We start from the raw sequence: 19,278 nt of genomic DNA, 5'->3' as shown, positions 1-19,278 counted from the left end.
TCTGTCCTATGGGGTCGTTATGAGTCGAAATCGACTTGACAGCTACAGATTTGTATTTTTTTCAAGTACTGTTGCTTGTACTCTTGCTATCTGGTACATTGAATCCCTCTACTTTGTTATTCTTCAGAATTGCCTTGTCTATCCTTTGCCTTCACTCTTCCTTAGTGTTTTAGGATTAGCTCTTCAAAGTTCTATTTAAAAAGCCATACTGGAATTTTGATGGGGATTTTGTCGAGTTTAGACCATTTAATACTATTCCACAGCTCTTGAATCTCTGTTCTTTCAGTTTTTTTTTGTTTGTTCATTTGGGGGGTTTTGTTTGTTCTTTTCACTCCTTTTTCCCTTGTCTTTCAGTTTGGGTAACTTCTATTGACCTATCTTCGAGTTCACTGATTCTTTCTTTGGCTGCGCCAAGTCTTCTGACAAACCCACCAAAGGCATCCTTCATCTCCGTTACCATGACTTTTATGTCTAGCATTTCCATTTGACTCTTACACTTTTCAGCTCTCTAATGAAATTCCCAATCTATTCATGCATGTTGTCCACCTTTTCCACGAGAGCCTATAACATATTAATCATAGCTGCTTTACATTCCCAGTCTGATAGTTCCAACATCTGAGTCAACTTACATGGAGTTTATTGATTTGTGAAGAATTGGCAGAAAAAAAAATTAAGTTGGAAAAAAAAGGTCTGCGTATATAGTATGATTCTATTTGCTTGCACAAAGAGTGGGTATACATAGGTATGTATACGTATACTAGTATAAGTCCAGCACATCTCTAGAAGGAGGCTGGGTTTCGCGAACAGGAAGTCTTGAGTTGGAGGGAGGAGGGAGGTTTACTTTTCAATGTATACTCTTTTGTATTGTTTGTATTTTTAAAGTGTGCACTTCTTACTTTAACTTAAAATAATAAAACTAGTCGATTTTTGTAAAAAGTATCATTCCCAACCACCAACCTCCCCAGCCATTAGCCAAGGCCTTTCTGGCCACACCTTTAGCATGGCCCCCAACTCACCAACACAAGTGAGGTAGAGCACCGCATAGGCCAGGGGCAAGGACTCACAGCTGGAGTGGTAGGAAATCTGAACCTGCGGAGAGATGACCCCAGGTTCATGCAGGCTGAAGCCAAGAGCCCCTACCCGAAAAGACTGTGCTTTAAGGTTGAGTTTATCAACCCAGCTCTCCCTTTAGTATTCCCTGTGCCATTTACATTTCCATGCCTCAGTTGGTCCACCTGTGAAATGGGAACTATTTGTGAGGGATTCTATGGAGACCTGGATCCCAGCACTGCCAGTGACCTGCTGTGTGAGTTTGGTAGGCCCCAGTTGTACTCTGGGTTTCAGTTTTCCCATTTGCAAAGGAGAAGTCAGGAGTGCGCTGGGCTTAGGGACCCTCTCCAAGCTGATGTTCTTATCAGTGGAACTTAGACAGGTCTGGGCTCAAGTCCAGACTTCTTGTTTCTGTGACCTTGACCAAGGCCCTACACTTCTCTGAGCTGCCTCAGTTTCCTCATCTGCAAAATGGGGACAATACAGCTCCCTACCTCAGAAGATGGTAGTGCAGCTTAGAAACAATACACGGGAAGGACTGAGCTTGTAGGACGTGCCCAAGAATACCAGCCATTGTTACTGGTGGGCAGGTGCCAACGTGCAAAGGTGAGGTTCAGAGCTCTGGACTCTGATGGTCTGGGCCCAGATTCTAGACACCATTTCTGAATACCCTGGGAAAAATGATTCATCCTCTCTTGTCCTCAGTTTCCTCAACTGTAAAGTGAGGGTAATAATAGTTCCTGCCTCATCGGACCTCCTGATGTGACACATGACATGCTTAGCACTGTGCCTGCCACTTTGCGAGCAACATAACTGTTAAAGGACGAGGATGAAAGCCAAGATGATGCAGGTGGCTGCATCAAAGTCCTCTTTGACCACAGCCCTCCCCTTGACTGTTCCCTCCTGACGTGGGTCCCTCTGCTGTCTGGATCTGACACCTCTTCTCAGTCAGGGGGTTTGGGATCTTACATAGGCCACTCACCCTTCAGTCCTGGGAGCCCCTAAATCCTGCAATTACTGATACCCGAGTGTCAGGCCCCAGCAATGATGCTCTTCTCAGACATACAATTACCCAGAGAGTAGACAAAGAGGAGGCAGGGGTGGGGAGGCCCTGACCCTCCTCAAGCCCACCAGCCATTGCTGCCACGGAACTCAGGGTGGAAAGGCACCCACAAAGCCCCCAGTTAGGCAGGGCACCCAGAGGGTCGCTCCTCACAGGCCATTTGGTTCTCTTGCCCTCCCCTGGGGACTTACCCCTGATCCTCACCAACTCTGCCACTCACTAGATCATGTGCCTTCAGGTAAAGCATGCTCATTCTTGGTCTCAGTTTCCTTGTCTGTAAAGTCTGTACAATGGGTTCATTATGAGTCCTGACCCATATGCCTCGAAAAGCTGTGGAGAGGATCAGTTCAGAGGCGGTCACAGAGGTAGGGATGGTGGAGGGAGCCTGTCCCCAGGCGTCAGGCAGGTCTGTGTTGAATCCTAGCTCTGCGGCCCATTAACTTCGTGGCCCCAGGAAAGTTACTCTGAACCTCGGTTGTTCCACTTGTGAAATGTGGATCAGAACCCCTGCCTTTCAAGCTGTTGTGAGGGTTGGAGAAGGTCATGGCTGCCCAGCGCCTGCCTCATGGTCCCAACTCAAACCAAACCCACTGCCATTGAGTCAATTCTGACTCATGGTGACCCTATAGGTCAGAGTAGAACCACCCCATAGGGCTTCAAAACTGTAATCTTTACAGAAGCAGACTGCCACATCTTTCTCCCACAGAGTGGCTGTAATCTTTCAGTTAATAGCCAAATGCTAAACTACTGAGCCACCAGGGCTCCTCTGGCACATGGTCAATGCTGCTTGAAGGGCCAGTTTCCTGAAATATCCCTCCTGACACATCAAGTCCTGGTCCCCATCAGCCCTTCATGGGGACATCATCTGTGCCAAGCTCAAAGGCCACCCCCATTTCTCCCACTCTGTAGATGTCACCCTGTTCCGAGAATGGGGTCAAGAATAGGGGAAGTGAGGCACCGTGGGAAAATGCCACCTGTGAAGGGGGTCTCCCCAGGCCACAGCCTCCCTCCCTCTTCTGTCCCTGCTTTCTCTCCTTCATTCAGAATGGCAGAGACCACTCTGTCACCCCTCAGCCTCCAGATGGGGACACTTTCCAACACAGCAGAACTGGGACAACTCCTTCCTTCACAAGGGGTCTTGGGAAGCAAGAGATGGAGCAAACACTGGCTCATGTTCCGTTCCCACATCAGCGCTATTGCTGTCCCCATTTTACAGATGGCGAAACTGAGGCCCAGTGAAGTTACTTGACTTGCCCAAGAACATACAGCTTGTATCTGTAAGTTGCAGAGCTGGAGTTCAACCCTATAAGTCTGGCTTCAGGGCCAGGTGCTTACCCATTGCGTTACTCTGCACTCCGGGTAAAGCAAGAGGTTAGGCCCTCATGGAGCTAGATCACTGCCTTCCATCCTCCCTCCACCCCCAGACCGGGGAACTAGCTCACATGACTGTCGTTGAGGTCGTTGCTGGGGGAGTTCATGACCACGATGATCTCTGTCCCCACATCAAAGTGCCACCGCCTGGTGTCAGCACGCACCCTGCCCCTGTCCATGTCAGGGGAGATATAGATGTCCACGCCAGGAGTCCCGTAGACCTCAAACATCTCCGTGCCCTCAGGTACCGACCTGGGAAGAACAGGGAGCCATGGGAAGTGCTGAAGGGGCAGCCCCTGTTCAGATACTTCAGCTCTGAGTCAAACGTTGTTTCTTCCAGGAACCCTTCCCTAACCACCCCAGGCCCCACAGATCCTCACAGTAAGCCCCTGGGAGTTGAGCCTGAACCCCACACAAATTATATACAGTCTCACATTCTGTGTTCATGAACATTCCCCTTGTGAGTTTCCTTACCGCCCAACAGAGCTGTAAGCTCTGTGGGGTCAGGACTGATATAAACCAAAACCCACTGCCTTCAAGTTGATCCCAAATCACAGCGGCAACCCTATAGAACAGAGCAGAACTGCCCCATAGGGTTTTCAAGAAGTGGCTGGTGGATTCAAACTGCCAACGTTTGGGTTAGTAGCCCAAACTCTTAACTAGGGCTCCCAGGATTAATATAATCCCAAAATTATATGAGGTCTTGACCACAGTTAGAGAAACTAAAGGAGGGTTCAGGCCTAGAATCCTTTTATGTGAGAATTTGTTTAAGGTTTTGGTTAATGCTAGATTCCATTTTGTGTGACCAGTGGTTAAAAATTATCCTTAATCACTATGAAAATTTCCAGGAAGAAATGAGAGTAGGAGCTGAAACCCACTGTTTCATCATTGCCCCTACCTAGGGGAGGAATGTCCCATGAAAGGTACTTTATCTTAACCAACAAAGAGGCCGTGCTACAGGGAAGTTACGCTCTCACAAAGGACAGTAACGCCATCTCCTGTGACTGGCCTGAGAACCTGCAAGTCAGGAAGCCAAGAACAAATGTTGCCAGGTTGTTCCCAAGGAAACCTCCCCCACAGTAACTGAATGGTATCTAGCCAACCAAGACTCTTTAAACCAATCATGTATTCCCATAGGTTATGTTTCCTGCCTTTGACAATGATGTACTAGTGAATAACCAATCAGAATGTACTTCCTTCTGTCACAGTCTATTAGAGTCTCCTTGAATGTAACTCAGTGGATTCTGCTTGTCTCTTGTGCCTGGTGCACACTGGCAGACCCCTCATTGCAATGATTGCCTTTGTCTTTGGCGTGGCTTAATAAAACTCTCTTTTGATTCAGTTTGAGTCTGGGATCTTTTTCCCTTATAACAGGACCCAGCTGTCAGCTTTGTAAGACTGCCGTGCAGAGCCGAAGACAAGAGCTCAACGAAAACCAGTCAACAGCCAGCAGGTGGTTCACCTCGCAGTTCTCAGACTGTATCTTTAGAAAGAGCAGTTCTCGTTCCAAGTCCCTTGCATCCCTGCTTAGCAGGTGATAAGATTTCCTTGGAATCTCCCCTAGGGTGAATGCTCACTGTGTGCCAAATACCTTACATTTATTAGTTCCTTTTATCATTACAAGTCTGCAAGGTTAGCAGTATCATCCCCATTAGACAGATGAGAAAACAGGCTCAGAGAGGTCAAGTAACAAACTCAAGGTCACACAGCAGTGAACGGCAGAGCCACGTTTGCATTCAGGTCTCTCTGACACCCAGCCAGTGTTTCCCCACAGCACTGCAGTGTTGCCTGAGAAACTTGGCCAGATTCAGTCACACAACCAGGCATTAATTGTAGGTTAGAAAGTCTATGATGTCACCTGCCCCGTGGGTCTGTGCTTCCCTCATTCCTGCTAGTCCACCAGTCTGTCCATCCCCTGACTGTCTGTGGAGAGCCCACTGTGCACACAGGCAATGCCTGGGGCGGATATGCCCACCACTTTCCTCACTGCCCTAGAGCCTTCAATCCCCCATGGTGGCTGAGGACCAAGCACTGCCCAGAACAGCCAGACAGGGCTCAGGGTCATGGTGCCAGGGGTCAATAGGATCCCATGTAAGGTGAGGACACTGTGAGCTGGAGGGGTCTGAAGGCTTCCTGGAGGAAGTCGCACACATAGGACCCTGGGGGATACCAGTAGCCAATGCTTGTTAAGCTCGTACTGTATACCAGCCCTGTTTGAGTTTCTCTGCGTGTATTATCTCACTGAATCCTCTCAATAACCCCAGGTGGCTGTTGTTTTTGTTGCCATTGAGTCAGATCCAACTTACAGCAACCCCATGTATAACAGAAAGAAACATTGTCCAGCCCTGTGCCATCTTCATGATCATTGGTATTACACACAGAGTTTTCACCGGCAAATTTTTGGAAGTAGTTTGCCAGGCACTTCTTCCTGGTTTGTCTTAATCTGGAAGCTCTGCTGAAACCTGTCCACCATGGGTGTCCCTGCTGATACATGAAATACTGGTGGCATAGCTTCAGGTCCTATTAGTGTCCCCCATTTTACAGATGAGGAAACTGAGGTTAAATAATCTATCCAAGGTCACATAGCTAATAAGTGGTAGAGCTGGGATCCAAACCCAGAGTGCCTGACTCCCAAGTCCACACTCTTACCCACCTCCTCCTCAAGGGTAATAATAACAACAGTCATTGTAGCCCCAAAGACCCCCATCTACTGCTCTCTTACCACGTCAGGCCCTAGCTAAGCCTTTCTGTACATCAGCTTATCTAATCTTCACTGCAGTACCAGAGGAGGGGATTATTACTGCAATTCCACATAGGGAAACTGAGGCTCAGGGTGGGCAAGTGGCTCACCCAAGTTTGCACAGCTGGGCATTCCACTCAGCCCCTTTCCAATACCTGCCTCCCTCAGAAGAAGGCAGACTTCCCTCAAACACCCTCTTCATGCCTCCACCAGCAGGATTCTGGTGCTTCTCAAAGTGGCTTATCAAAAGGGAACTAGCCCCAGCCCCCAAGCTGTGCTCCATCAGGCGGGGCCCCCTCCAGTGCTGGCTGCCAGGTGCCCTCACCTAGGGAAAGGGACTACACGGCTGTTTCTCCTCCCAGGTAGGGTTGCCAGATTTGGCAAATAAAAATACAAATGTCCAGTTGGATTTGAATTTCAGATTAAAAAAAAAAAGCAAATACTTCTTCTAGTATAAGTATATCCCGTGCCCCATTTGGGATATACTTATACTAAAAATGCATTCGTTGTTTCTCTGAGATGTATTTTTAACTGGGCCTCCTGAATTTTATCTGGTGGCGCTGCTCTCGAAGCCTGGAATTTCTAGGTTGTTGCTGCTTCTGGCCTGTTTTACCCTGGGTGTGGGGCCAGGCCTGTCAGGGGACATGAAGGAGCCAGATAAAGAGGAAAGGAGACAGCCAGAGGCAGAGACATGGAGAGGCCCAAAGAGATGGAGAATCAGGACCAAGAAGTCAGAAAGACAGGGACATGGAAAGACAGGCCTGTGTTGGAGGAGCACCCTCTCATGCCCCCAGGGGTACCCTCAGCTCCCTCCTCAGCCCAGCTTCCCAAGGCCCTACCTCCAGCTCCCCAAGGATGCTTGTAAACTCTTTACGAACCCCCCCACCCCCACCAGCCCCAAACTGTTTCTTGGGCACCAGGTGACCAGGTGCCAGGGCTAAGAGCCCCTGACAGTCTTTTAGACTGAAAACCCCACACAGCACCTAGCCCCAGGGTTTGGGATATTTCAGCCCAGCTCGCCAGCACCTCCCAGGGCCAGGCCCTATATGAGGTGCTGGAAAATCCTGATAAAGACAGAAGCGTCCCTGCCCAGGTGAGGCCCCAGGATAGTAGCCCAAACAAGAGCGTCACACAGAGAAGGTGAACCAGCTACTACCCACCCCTGGGGAAGGGAGGGACCGCACAAGGCAAAGGCTCAGGTAGTGCTAGAACCAGAGTCAAGAGCCAGGCTCCGGACCGGGCTGGGTCACACATCAACCACATGACCTTGAAGAAATCATGCAGGCTTCCTGGGCCTCAGTATCCTCATCTATAAAGTGGGGATAATAACACCCACTCAGCCAAGTTCACGGGCTTAAATGTGATCATACCTAGGACAGGCTTGGAAAACCACCACCTAGGGAGGAAAAGGGGTTATTAAGCTAATTAGGGTGCAGGGAACCGGAGGATGGAAGCAGGTTGAAAGAGTGAGTTGGGAGGTTGGGGAGGGCTTCTGGAAGAAAGTAGGTGAACCATTCCAAGGACAAGGGGGAGACATGTTTGAGGGGAAGAAGTTTTCACCTCAGAGCCTTAGAAAGTCAGGTTTAGACTCAGACTGTAAGGAGCTCCTTTTCATTTCACTCCGTATTTAATAAGAGGTCATCGATGGTTCTTGAACAGTTGGGGCAACACAGTGGAGCAGTGGAATGTCTCTCTGGTAAGGTGGTGAAGCGTGTGGACTCGGGGGCTGGACTACCTGGGTTCAAGTCCCAGCTCTACTACTCACTAGGTGTGTGACCTTGGTGGAGTGACTTAGCTTTCCTCAGCTTCAATGTCCACGTCTATAAAGTGGAAATGGCTACTCAATAAAAGGAGAAGTGAAAGGCAAAAGCACCTTAGCCCACACCTTCATTTCACTGCTGGGGAAACTGAGGCCAAGAGGAAAAGGAACAGTCCATGGTCACATGTTAGGAGAAAAGTGGAGACTAAAGCCAGGACTCCAGACTCTGTCCAGTGCTCACACCCCTGCAATGGAAGCTTTGTCTTAAGAAGATCAAAAGGATGGCTGGAGGAAGGAGCATCTGTGTCAGGTTCGGGAGGACCAGGATGGCCTAATTCCTGGAGGAAGCAGCCGAAGCCTCATCTAGACAAACCTCTTCATCTGGCCAGAGCCACCTCAACCTGCCAGCATGGCCATGATGACCAATTCCCCACACCCTGGCTTCTAGGCTGCTCTAAACAGGGCTCCCTGCCCAACCCTTGGGGGAGCATGTGGCCTGGGGCCTTGGGCTCTCCCTAGCTGAGGCTGTCTACCTACTGGACCGTCTAAAGCTCTTGCTAGCACCCCATCCTTCAGCCAACCCAAGAGCCCAGTCTACTACTCCCCCAGCCTAGGAGGTGGTCAGTGAGTGGTAGTAAAATGTGGTAGGGGGACAAGCCATTCTGGTTTTCCTGGGACTGAGGGGTTTCCTGGGATGTGGAGCTTTACGTACTCAATTCTGCAAAGTCTCAGGCAAACAGGGACAAGCTGATACCCCTAAAAGTGGCCCTGGCCTCAGACCCACCATGTTGAAAATGCAAATTCCCAGAACCAGAAACGCATTTGAAGCCATTCTGATGTCCACTGAAGTCTGAGAACCAGGTCTAAGGGTGGACTCTCATAGACATACTGGACATTGGTCCCCCAGCAAGTGAGGGGGTGACTCAGTGCAAGACCACCCCCTCTTGGGATCTAAGACAAATTAGACCTTAAAAAAATTTTCTTTTTTTTTTTAATGCTCTTATATCTTCCTCTTCAATGGTGAGGAAGGTGATGGTGACAGTGGTGACAGACGAGCAAACAGGCTCAAAAATGACATGCCCAAAGTCACACTGCTGGTGAGTGACAGAGCCAAGATTGAAGCCAGGTCTGTGTCCAACCCCTACAAACCCAAACCCATCCTCTTCCTTCATTGGCTCAGTGCCTTTGCCCCTGGGAGGAAGAAAGCAGGCATTTCAGGAGCTGGGAAATTCCCCGTGGCTGAAAACAGAAAGGTTGACCAGATGGCTCCCAAGGTCCCTGCTGAGTTGGCCCACAGGAGCAGCAGAAACCAGGGCCCGGAGGGTTCTCTGTGGAAAATCCTGCTGGCCTCCCACTCAGCAAGGCTACCAGATCCCTCACCTCTGCCGACCTTACCGACAGAACCAGGCTGAGCAAATCACTGCACCTCTTTAGCCCTGTGTTCCCCTGACCCTGAAAAAATGGCGGCCATACCAACTACTTATCCAACCTCAAATGGTTAAGATAGTTGAAGATGCATCAGCCTCCCAGGGCCCAGTTCTCTGCACAGGTGATCAGAGCCTTTGCTTCAAACAAAATCCAGGCAGACAGAAGAAAGGGAGCTGCTTTGTCCAATCAGGGAGGGGCTCAGAGGCCTCCATGAACAGAGTGTGAAGCCCACTGGCCTCTGCCAGTCCCTTCAGGGAACATATGGGGAAACTGAGGCCCAGGGAGGGGTAGAAGTTGCCCAAAATGACAGAGTTAATGGTGGCAGAGCCAGGACCAAGACCTGGGGCTCCCAGGTGTGGTGTGACTTTCCACTCCATCGGGCAGCCTCTGCTAAGCAAGGGATGACATGGATGCTTGCCCTTCCAATTAGAGCAGCGATCTCAACCCCGGGTGCTCACTCATCCCCTGTGGAACATGAAAAAACAGCCATGCTGGGGCCCCATAGCAGGCCAACTTTATCAGACTCCCCGGAGGTAGAGCCCAGGCATCAATATATTTTTGAAAAATTCCCAGGGTTGGAAATCTTGGAACTGGAGAAAAGAAGAACCTGACAGCTCGTTGTCAGGTGTGTCCCTTGAAATACATCTACTAAAGGACGGGTCCTCATCAAAGGGAGCTGGTGGCATCCCTCCCCCGGCACCAAGACCTGCCCAACATGGCTTCATGATGGGACTTTCTGTCTTCTATCTCTGGTAAGTGCTGCTTCTTGGGGCCATTCCAATGTTAAGATCAAGGTTGACATTGGCCGCGTCTTTGCTGCCCTCAGAAAGGGGCTTGGGAAGACTCAGCCACCCTCAGGGCTGCTACGTGTGTCGGCTGCCCTGCAGTGAAACATCAGGACCCTTTCACTTCTGGGCAGAAAGCTACCTTCTAGGGGGTCTCCTGAAAGTGGGCCCACATAGCTGTACATCCGTGAACACCTGGAGCGTCGGGGGGCCTTAGAAGCCAGTCTCCACCACCCCCACCGGGCCCCATAATCCAGATAAGTCAGCACCTTCTGGGACTCAGTTTCCCCTTCACGAATACTCAGGGAACATTTATTGACATTGGAAGACCTGGTTTCCAGCTTTAGTTCTGTCCCTAACATGTTGTGTTTCCCTGGGCAAATCACTTTATGCTCTGACCTCAGCTTCCCCATCTGGATATAAAGGAGGTGGGCGTGTCCTGGAGATCCTGTAAACACTCTCTGCTGTTAAAGGGTTGCAGGCTCAAGCCCACCTGGAGGTACCTTGGAAGAAAGCCCTGGAGACCTACTTCCAAAAAATCAGTCACTGAAAAGCCTATTTAGAATACAGAACAGAATCCAGTTCTCCTCCGGCACGTGAGGGGTCGCTGTGAGTCAGAGCTGACTCGATGGCACCTGGTTAACTGATTTTTGGATATGACCTAGTGTTGTTATTCAAGGTCCCACAGATGCCACCACTTAACCCCTGTGGGGACTGCTCTCCAAGCCCATCTTGTGACAAATCCCAAAGATGCCTGGCTCCAAGGGCCCCCTTAGCCATACGAGCTGAGGGCAGCCACAGCCTGACAGACTCCAGGAAGTATTTCCAAATGTTAGGGAATGTCTTGTGCACTTGGTTCCCATCCATTTACCGTTCTTACCACTTGGCTAATGACTCCGGCCCTGGGGGTGAACCCCAACACCAGAAGTCATCCTGGGGTTTTGATTTTGTTGGTAAGAACCAAGTCAGCTTTCCTCTTACTCTGAGACTTTGTACTAAAGTTTGAAAACCACTCATCACGTTGATGTTTGTGCATCAAGAAAGAGCTAGCGAGAGGGAAGAAACCCCCAGGCTTTGGACCTTGGTGAGATCTGGGTTCAAGTCCCAGTTTCGCCTTGGAAGAGGGAACTTGGCAGGCCACCATCCCTCTAAGCCTCTGTTTTTGCATCTGTAAAATGGAGACTATAATACCTACCTGTTTGCAGTGAGGAGTTAATGAGACACAGGTGCCCGGTGCCTGGTTGGGTGTACACGTGAATTACTCTTCCTTCCCCTTCCCCTACCCTAAGATTCCCTGCTCAGAAAATGAAAAGCCCTAGTCCCAAAGTCTGGGCCATTTCCAACTCATTCAAAGGCAGGAAGATAGAGTTTAATCAGCTACCACAGATAGAGAGGCCCAGAGGCTCAGTGGTCTTGCCTATGCTCATCTTTCAAGACTCTAACCAGTGCCTCTCCTCCAGGAAGCCTGCCCTGACTGCTCAACCTACACTACTTTCTCTTCTCTCCACTCCTCCTTCTCCCAGTATGGCTTAGAGGTTGTTCCCCAGCCATCTTGTGTGCAACAGGTTTGGGGCCGCTTGAAGTTGTCCACAGGCCCAGGGTGGAGCCTTCAAAGGATGGTGATGGCGTTAGTAATGGTGACAGTTACCAGAAGTGTACATTTGCCACAAACCAGGAACTGTCTACATGCTTTACACACACAATCTCATTTACTCCTCCCAACAGCCCTCTGAAGTAAAGGCCAGACTGCTTGGGTTACCTCTGCTCTGTGAATCCCCAGTGTGGCCCATCCCATTCACACCACCCAGAGTTGCTGCCTCTGCCTCTTGTTGCCCCAGTCCCTTCCCCAACCTTCAAGGAAACTCTGCAGGGGAGGGGCTGGCCCCAGCTTCCTGAGGCAGCTCAAACAGGAGACACATCTGCCTGAGGGGCACCAGGCAGCCAGGGCAGGTGAGTCACTCCCATGAGCTCGCAGTCCTGGAGGAGGCAGTGGTGCCAGGTGGCACAGGTACCCTCCTCCCTCATCACCTCTCCTGGCACAGCCTCTGCGGCTGCCCACTCCTTCAGGAGCCCCAAATCCCCTTCCCACTCTCACTGCCCACCCACCCACCCGTAACCAGGCTTTAGCTTCTGCTACCTAGCTTGGTTGGGGCTCCTCTAGACTTGGTTCCTTCCCCTGACCAGTTCCTCACCCCCCTCATCCAATGTCCACGGGACGGACTCCATCTATGCTTCTGACTGAGTTCCCTCCAATTGTTAAAGTCTTGGTCTGAGATAGTGGCTCTCAACTGGGGACAATTTTGCCTCCCAGGGTTCATTTGGCAATGTCTGAAGACATTTTGGGGGGTGTGCTACTGATATCTAGTAGGTAGCGACCAGATATGCTGCTAAATATCCTACAATGCACAGGGCAGCCCCGACAACAAAGAATCATTGTGTTAACACTGTGCAGTTGAGAAACCCTGGTCTGGGGGTAGGGGTTGGAAACCTGAGAAGTTCTGCCTTCTCCTCTCCCAGGATCCTGATTACCTGTCTCCTCAGCTCAGCCTTGGAGCTGGGAGCCCCAGAGACTCCTCAAAAGGCTAAGAAGCCAGCTTCCTGGTGGTTCCCAGCACCCCACTCCTGAACCCTACCAAAACTCTCCTTTTCTTCCCAGGAGAGAGAGAAAATGGCATCTCACTTCCAACCACTGTTCTTGCAGGCATGGTCATGGCACACAGTAGGCGCATAATGCCAGAGGAAACCAGGTTAGAAATCTCTCCTCAGCCAGTGGCAGAGCAGCTAAAGGCATAGACTCTTGAGTAGGACTGTGAGTGGGTTGAAATCCTGGCTTTGCTACTTAGTAACTGTGTGACTTTGAGGAAATGACTTGCCATCTCTGTGCCTCATTAGCTCATCTGTCAATAACTGGTTGCCTGTCAAGCGACCCCATGTGTGTCAGAGTAGAACTGTGCTACATAGGGTTTACAGTGGCTGATTTCCTGAAGTAGATCACTGGACCTTTCTTCCTACATGCCTCTGGATGGACTTGAACCTCCAACCAATCAGCAGCAAAGTGCTTAACTTATTGCACCACCCAGGGACTCCATCTGTCAAAAGAGGTGGTACTAATAATAAACTCTAGCTCCTAAGCTTGTTGAAAAAAAAAAAAAAAAAAAATTAATTCCTGAAAACTTATCAGGGTCTTAGAATAGTGCCTGGCACATAGGAAGTGCTGTGCAGTATAAGTGATTTTTGTAAAAATTATCACTGCTCTGTGTTCAGGGTCTGTAGGCTGGGGGTGTGAACACCTCTTCCTATTCTTGTGTGCCCCAGCCAGACCCTCAGCCCAGCCTGCAGGACACTTTGGACAAAGGCAAATGCCTAGCCCCTGTGACAGCAGCAAGCTTCAAGTCGCCGGCCCAGAACTCAAACGCTACAAGCCTCTTCCAACCCACTTTCAGCCTGCAACACCTCAAGTCCCTTGGCTGGGGTCTTCAAGGAACAAAGCTGAGAAAGAAAAGGATCAAAGCTTTCAGGACTGACCGCTGTTCTAAGGCCAAGACTCGGGGGAGAGCAGCCAAGCCAGGCTCTTACCCATAAATGTCCACGAGGGTCTCCATACCAGCCACACACACGGCGCTGGTGGGATGCTCCAGGGACACACGCACGATTCTCTGCAGCGACATGCTGGCCTTGGGCTGGGCTGTGGCCACCAAACCCAACACTGCCCCAGAGGACCCTTGGGATGTGGTTTAAAAGACCCTGGCCCCGCCTCTCCAGCTCAGGGTGCTGGCTCATTGACTCCACTCTTGGAAGCCCAGCCCCTTTTGGGGGCCAAGAGCTCAGGATTGGCTGGAAGGAACCCAATATTTGCATATGAACCTGTTGCCCCTACTCACCCCCACATCCACTCCCCCGCTCCCGGCACCCAGGAACTTAATTTCTTCCCAGAGGGAGCAAGTCCCCACAGGTACCTGACCAGGGTGCCAGTTTGTGGGGGTTGGAGGGGCAGGAATGTGTGGTGCTGACCCAGAGCTTTTCCTGACTTTCCACACTCAACCTCCTCACCACTTTTCCTTCAGTTTCAGAGACAACGTGGTTTAGTGGGGGGCATCTCAACCCTGCCGGGGAGCCGGTGAAAATGCAGATCCCCAGGCCAGCCCCCAGTCTGGTGCAGCAGGTCAGGGGGCAGCCCGGCATCTGGGTATCTTACATGCACTCTGGAGCACTCTGAGGAGTCTTTTTGGCTCAGAGCATGGATTTTAGAGGTTCCAGCTGTGCGTCTGCCACTTCCTGGCTGGGTAACCTTGAGCAAGTCACATGATTTCTCTGTGCCTCACTTTTCCCATCTGAAGGAGGGTTGTTGTGAGGATTAAGCAGAGCCCTAGTGCGGAGCCTGGTGTTGTCTTATTGATGTTGCCGTTATTATTATTAGGTGCTAAAAGCCTCTGGAAGGGGTTAAGTGTTGAGGATGAAAACTGTCCCTGGTCAGAGGAAGGCTCTCTGACAGGTGGGGAAACTGAGGCCAGAGGGGGCATTAGCGTACTTGGAACAGCAGGAGCCAGTGCTCTGGGAAGGAGAGTCTTGGGTTCTAGGCTCCACTATGTGGCCTTGGGGGTTCTGTCCTCTCTCGGGGCCTCTGTGTCCTCATCCGTTGAAAATGTGGATAATCACCGTGCCCCGCAGAGGTAATGGTGGGACACACCCTTGACCAGCGGAGGTGCTGAGTGGAGCTTTCCGCCCTTCTGCCTGGCAGCGCTGACAGTCTAAGGCAGGATGGGGACCAGCACCCAATCCCTTGAGCCCCCAGCCAGGGCCTTTGCACCAGTGCAATGACCTCAGCCAGGACCCCAGAGTCCTGCATCCCCAGCTCTGGGCTGGGTGTTCTGTCTCAAAGAGAACTGCTGGGCTGCTGGGTCCAATGACAGCCTCTGTATTTCAGCCATAAAATGGCTTAGTGGCTGACTCAGCTCTGGCTAAGAGTTAGAGCTCAGGAGGAAGTCCCGGACAGCTTCCCTAGCTTTCTCGTAACACAGCTTGGGAGTAGATGCTGAAACTGTGGGCTCCCCCTCCTGGGGCACTGGCCCACTGTGCTGGGGGCGGGGTCATCCTCCCACTCACAGCCCTGTAGCTGCCTTACCCACATGCTTTCATACCTCTATCCCATTAATACCAGCTGTTTTAGAAACAGGTCTATGGTTCATTTAGACTAAATTGTCAATGACTGATGGGCATCAAATTTTTGCTCCTTAATCTACAACAAAAATTAAAGTGAGTGGACGAGGGTCCAATGTTGCAATCTGAGGCAGCAGGAAGTGTGTAAGGTGAGAGGGGTGATATTTTCAGACCCATGAAATCAAACCACTAAGGCTGGGTAAGTTGGCAGCCTTAGATGAGGAGATAGGACCCACCCCTACCAAGATATCCATCTCAGCAGGGCAGTCTGGCCCTAGGGCAATGGGCATGTGCACCCCCTCCCCCATTCTGCTGAATCAGCCTGCCTGCCTAGCACTGGCTGTGGCAGTGGAGGGCCGCCTGTGGCCAAGAGAAGTTGGGCCAAGGAGGTGGCGGCATTGCACAGTGGAACTGGAAGCAGGGCCCCCTCACTTTCCTTCACGCCTCCCGACACAGGAGCTTAAGGAGGCAGCCGCTGGAAGAAATGCATGCTGGTATCTTTATTAATCAGAAAGGAGGAGACTGGTCACCCAGAACATTCTCAGAGGGGCACGAGGGCTCCGCAACAGTCCCAGCTGCAACTCCAGGGCTTCCCACACTCAGAGCCACTCTGGAAGGCATCTCCCCACCTTCCGCCATCTCTACAAACTACCCACCCCTCTCCCACCCACAGCCCTTGCCCTCAGGATCCCGACCCCGGCCTCACACCCTCAGCCCCAGAAGAGTCTCCTTCTCCTTGGCTCAGGCTGGACCGCGTCATGATCATAACCAGGGGTTGTACAGGTTAGGCAGCGAGCTTGCAAAGAGGGTTCCACGGAGCCCTCTGGAAGAAGCAGCTCTAGTTAACCCCTCCGGACTTCATCAGAGCAGCCCTGCTCATTCCAGTGTCTTCTGTAGAGCCTTCGTTTGCTAAGTTTTCCATGAGTTTGGCAGCAGCTGGCTCAGTCTGAGGTCTTGCCAGAACCACACTAGCTGGGGCCGCCAAAAACTGAGATAGGCAGAGGCTTAGGGGCTGACAGTCCAGGGGCAGCTGGGGAGGAGGGCAGGCTGGCCCCACAGCCCTCCATGATTGTCTCAGGCCAGGGCCACCTCTCACCCTGCAGCCCAGCCAAGCCTGCCAGCACACATCCTCGTGACCTCACCTGGGGTCACGCTATTAAAACCCCCCTCCATGCCAGCTCCATCTCTCCTGCTGTGGGGGGGGGGGGACACTGGCCCACCATAGGGGCTTACTCACAGGTAAAACCCAAGCTATGTGCAGGGTCCCTGGGGAGCTGCCTTCCCCTCCCACAGCCTGCAGAAGAAGGGAAATAATTAAGGACTATTAGAGGAAATTAAACCCCACCTTCAGAGATAACCTAATGGCTCCCCCCACCCTCTTCTAACACCTAGGCCCCCACCCCCGCTACAACTGGAATGGTCAGCTCCCTTCGAATCCAGAGTCCAAGAGCCCCAGGACACAGAGGCCTCCTGGCCCCAAGTTCCATCATCTGGCCTTCAGTCTTCTTTGCCATCTGGCCTCATGACCTTGTGACCGGTCTTCCTTTGTGTTTCCTCCACCGGCCTCATGCTGGCCTCTCAGCATTTTTTGAGGCTGAAGCAGCCAGCAGTTATAATTAAAAGCTTTCCTAACAGGTAACAAGCACCCTTTTGAGGATGGAGTCAGGTATTAAAGGGTTTCTGTTGCTTTAAAAAAAAAAAAAAAAAAACAGGCCATGAGATACTGCATTTTCCTGTCCGTGTTGGCCTGTGTATGGCTGAGGGGTGCTGTGTGGTCATAGCCTGGGGTCCCTTTGGGGAGAAGACAACTAGTAGAGGAAAGAGGATGCCTTGGATCTCCCTTCCTCGTCTTACAAGAGCCAGAGGTGGCCTGGAACTGAGGCCGCTCACCCAGAACGAGGCCCTCTGGGTCCCATTCCTGGTGCGAACACAAAGTCGTTATCCTCAGGCCCAAGGAAGGCATCAGAATAGAAGGAGCAGTCCAAAGTGGATGTCACCTTGATGACTAAGGCATGTCTGACCCAAGCCGTGGTCTTTTTCATCACCTCTTATGCATGCAAAAACTAGGCCATGAAAAAGGAAGACAGAAGAAGAAATGATGCCTTTGAACTGTGGTGTTGGTGAAGAATATTGAATATACCGCAAGAAGAACAAACAAATCAGTTTTAGAAAAAATACAACCAGAATGCTCCTTAGAAGCGAGGATGGCGCAGCTTCAACTTATTTACTTTGGACCCGTCATTAGGAGGGCCCAATCGCTGGAGAAGGACATCATGTTTGCTAAAGTGGAGAGTCAGCAAAAATAAGGAAACCCTCAATGAGATGGATTGACTCAATAGTCACAACAATGGACTCAAACATACAACGATCATGAAGATGGAACAGGACTGGGCCACATTTCATTCTGTCATATACAAGGTGGCCATGAGTCGGAGACAACTAGATGGCAGCTAACAGCAACAATCCAAAGTAAGGTTCCCCGGCTGAGGCCACTCACGGCCATCCTTGAATGGGCTAAGGCTTTTGATCTTTCCCAGCACCTCTAGAGGCCATGGGCGAGGACCAGGCAAGGGGAGAGTGAGGGCAGTCCTTCCTGGATTGGGTAAGCCACACTAGAGGCAGAGACGTGGGCTTTCCATCCCTGTACCCCAGTGCCCACAGTGGCCGGCACATCTGCAGGCACTCAGGGGGAGGTGCCCCAGTCTCCCGCAAGAGGATGGGGGCCAGGTGGACGTGCCTTGCCTTCACCCTGATGGGGTTCGCCAGCAGGTGGGCAGAGAGGATGGCTGGTGGGGAATAGGTTCAGAGCACCATGTTCCACCACTTGAAGGGAAAGGGCTTCCGACGCACATTGGTGCCACAGTGGATCTCCCCAGACAGCTTGTGATAGGACAAGTAGTCGTCAATGAAGATGCAATGGAGGCCCAGTGGCTCCAGCAGGGACCGCACTTTCTCCTCCAGGCAGCAGTGGCCATTGATGATGGGCCCAAAGGGCTTGGGGATGCCCAAGTACTTGCCTAAGACCACCATGTTGACCTGTAGAAGAGAAGAGGCAAGAGGGAGGCTCAGCTGGTTGGGGACACTCTACACTTGGGGCCCTTTCTGGACTTCTGACTCTGGCTAACCATCCAGGAGTCTCGCCTATCCTCGCCAGCATCCTGGGCCACCTCAAGAACTAAGGGCCTACAGGAGCAGAGTCCGTCATTTGGACCCAGGGTCCCTGCGCCTGAGAAGCTCATCGACTGTGGAAAGGCTGTGGACAAGGACCTTCTTCAAAACCTGACAGAGAGAGAAAACCTTCCCTGGAGCTGACAACTTGAATTTGGACTTTTAGCCTACCTTACTGTGAGGAAATAAATTTCTCTTTGTTAAAGCCAAAAAAAAAAAAAAAAGAACTAAGGATCTAGAGAAGCACAGAAGAAATGGATTCATGGTTGGAAGAGAGGATTAATAAAAACCAGGGCTGCCAGTAACCCACGTGGTAACTTTGCGTGAATCAAACCACCCCTTCCTCCAATACTTTCTTCCATCTCTCAGAATTTTCATATGATAACCTTTTTAGAACAAGAGTTTACTGTCACCTGCCAGAAACTTGTAGAATACACACATCTTCAAGGTCTACAGTGTGAATATCTTTGTAGGTGTATGCCCTTGTGCTGTATACACCTTGCTCAACAGTCCTTGGCAGCCCTGATCATTGTTACCTTTCATTGAGCATCTTTTCTGTGCCAGCCATATCATCACTAAACCTCCCAGCCTCCCTCTGAGGCTGTGGCTCAGACAGGGCAAGTAACGTAATCAAGGCCACCAGCCAGAGAACGGCGAGATGAAATTTAGAACTTGGATCTGACTCATGCCAACACCCATGCTCTTTACACTCTTCCCAAATCTGGCACTGGGGCCTCTTGGGAGGCTGAGGAGTTGG

The 19,278-nt window shown here is 51.1% G+C and overlaps 2 protein-coding genes across 2 annotated transcripts in view; both read right to left on the bottom strand.

Moving 5' to 3' along the window:
- The window catches only part of LOC126072625 (protein-arginine deiminase type-3), a 35,446-nt gene extending 21,582 nt beyond the window's left edge, over window positions 1-13,864 (bottom strand). The window contains exons 1-3 of the mRNA XM_049878068.1: window positions 13,773-13,864; window positions 3,556-3,736; window positions 1,017-1,089 (exon numbers count right to left, since the gene is read on the bottom strand). Of these exons, the coding sequence (XP_049734025.1) occupies window positions 1,017-1,089; window positions 3,556-3,736; window positions 13,773-13,864 (346 nt within the window). The remainder of the gene's footprint in view (window positions 1-1,016; window positions 1,090-3,555; window positions 3,737-13,772) is intronic.
- A 3,673-nt stretch (window positions 13,865-17,537) lies between these two features.
- The window catches only part of PADI1 (peptidyl arginine deiminase 1), a 40,297-nt gene continuing 38,556 nt past the window's right edge, over window positions 17,538-19,278 (bottom strand). Inside the window, exon 16 of the mRNA XM_049878069.1 lies at window positions 17,538-18,389. Coding sequence (XP_049734026.1) covers window positions 18,156-18,389 — 234 coding nt within the window. The 3' untranslated portion in view covers window positions 17,538-18,155. The remainder of the gene's footprint in view (window positions 18,390-19,278) is intronic.

This window comes from Elephas maximus, chromosome 3, assembly GCF_024166365.1.
Source record: "Elephas maximus indicus isolate mEleMax1 chromosome 3, mEleMax1 primary haplotype, whole genome shotgun sequence".
Lineage (NCBI taxonomy): Eukaryota > Metazoa > Chordata > Mammalia > Proboscidea > Elephantidae > Elephas > Elephas maximus.
This window is presented reverse-complemented; position numbering and strand designations above follow the sequence as displayed.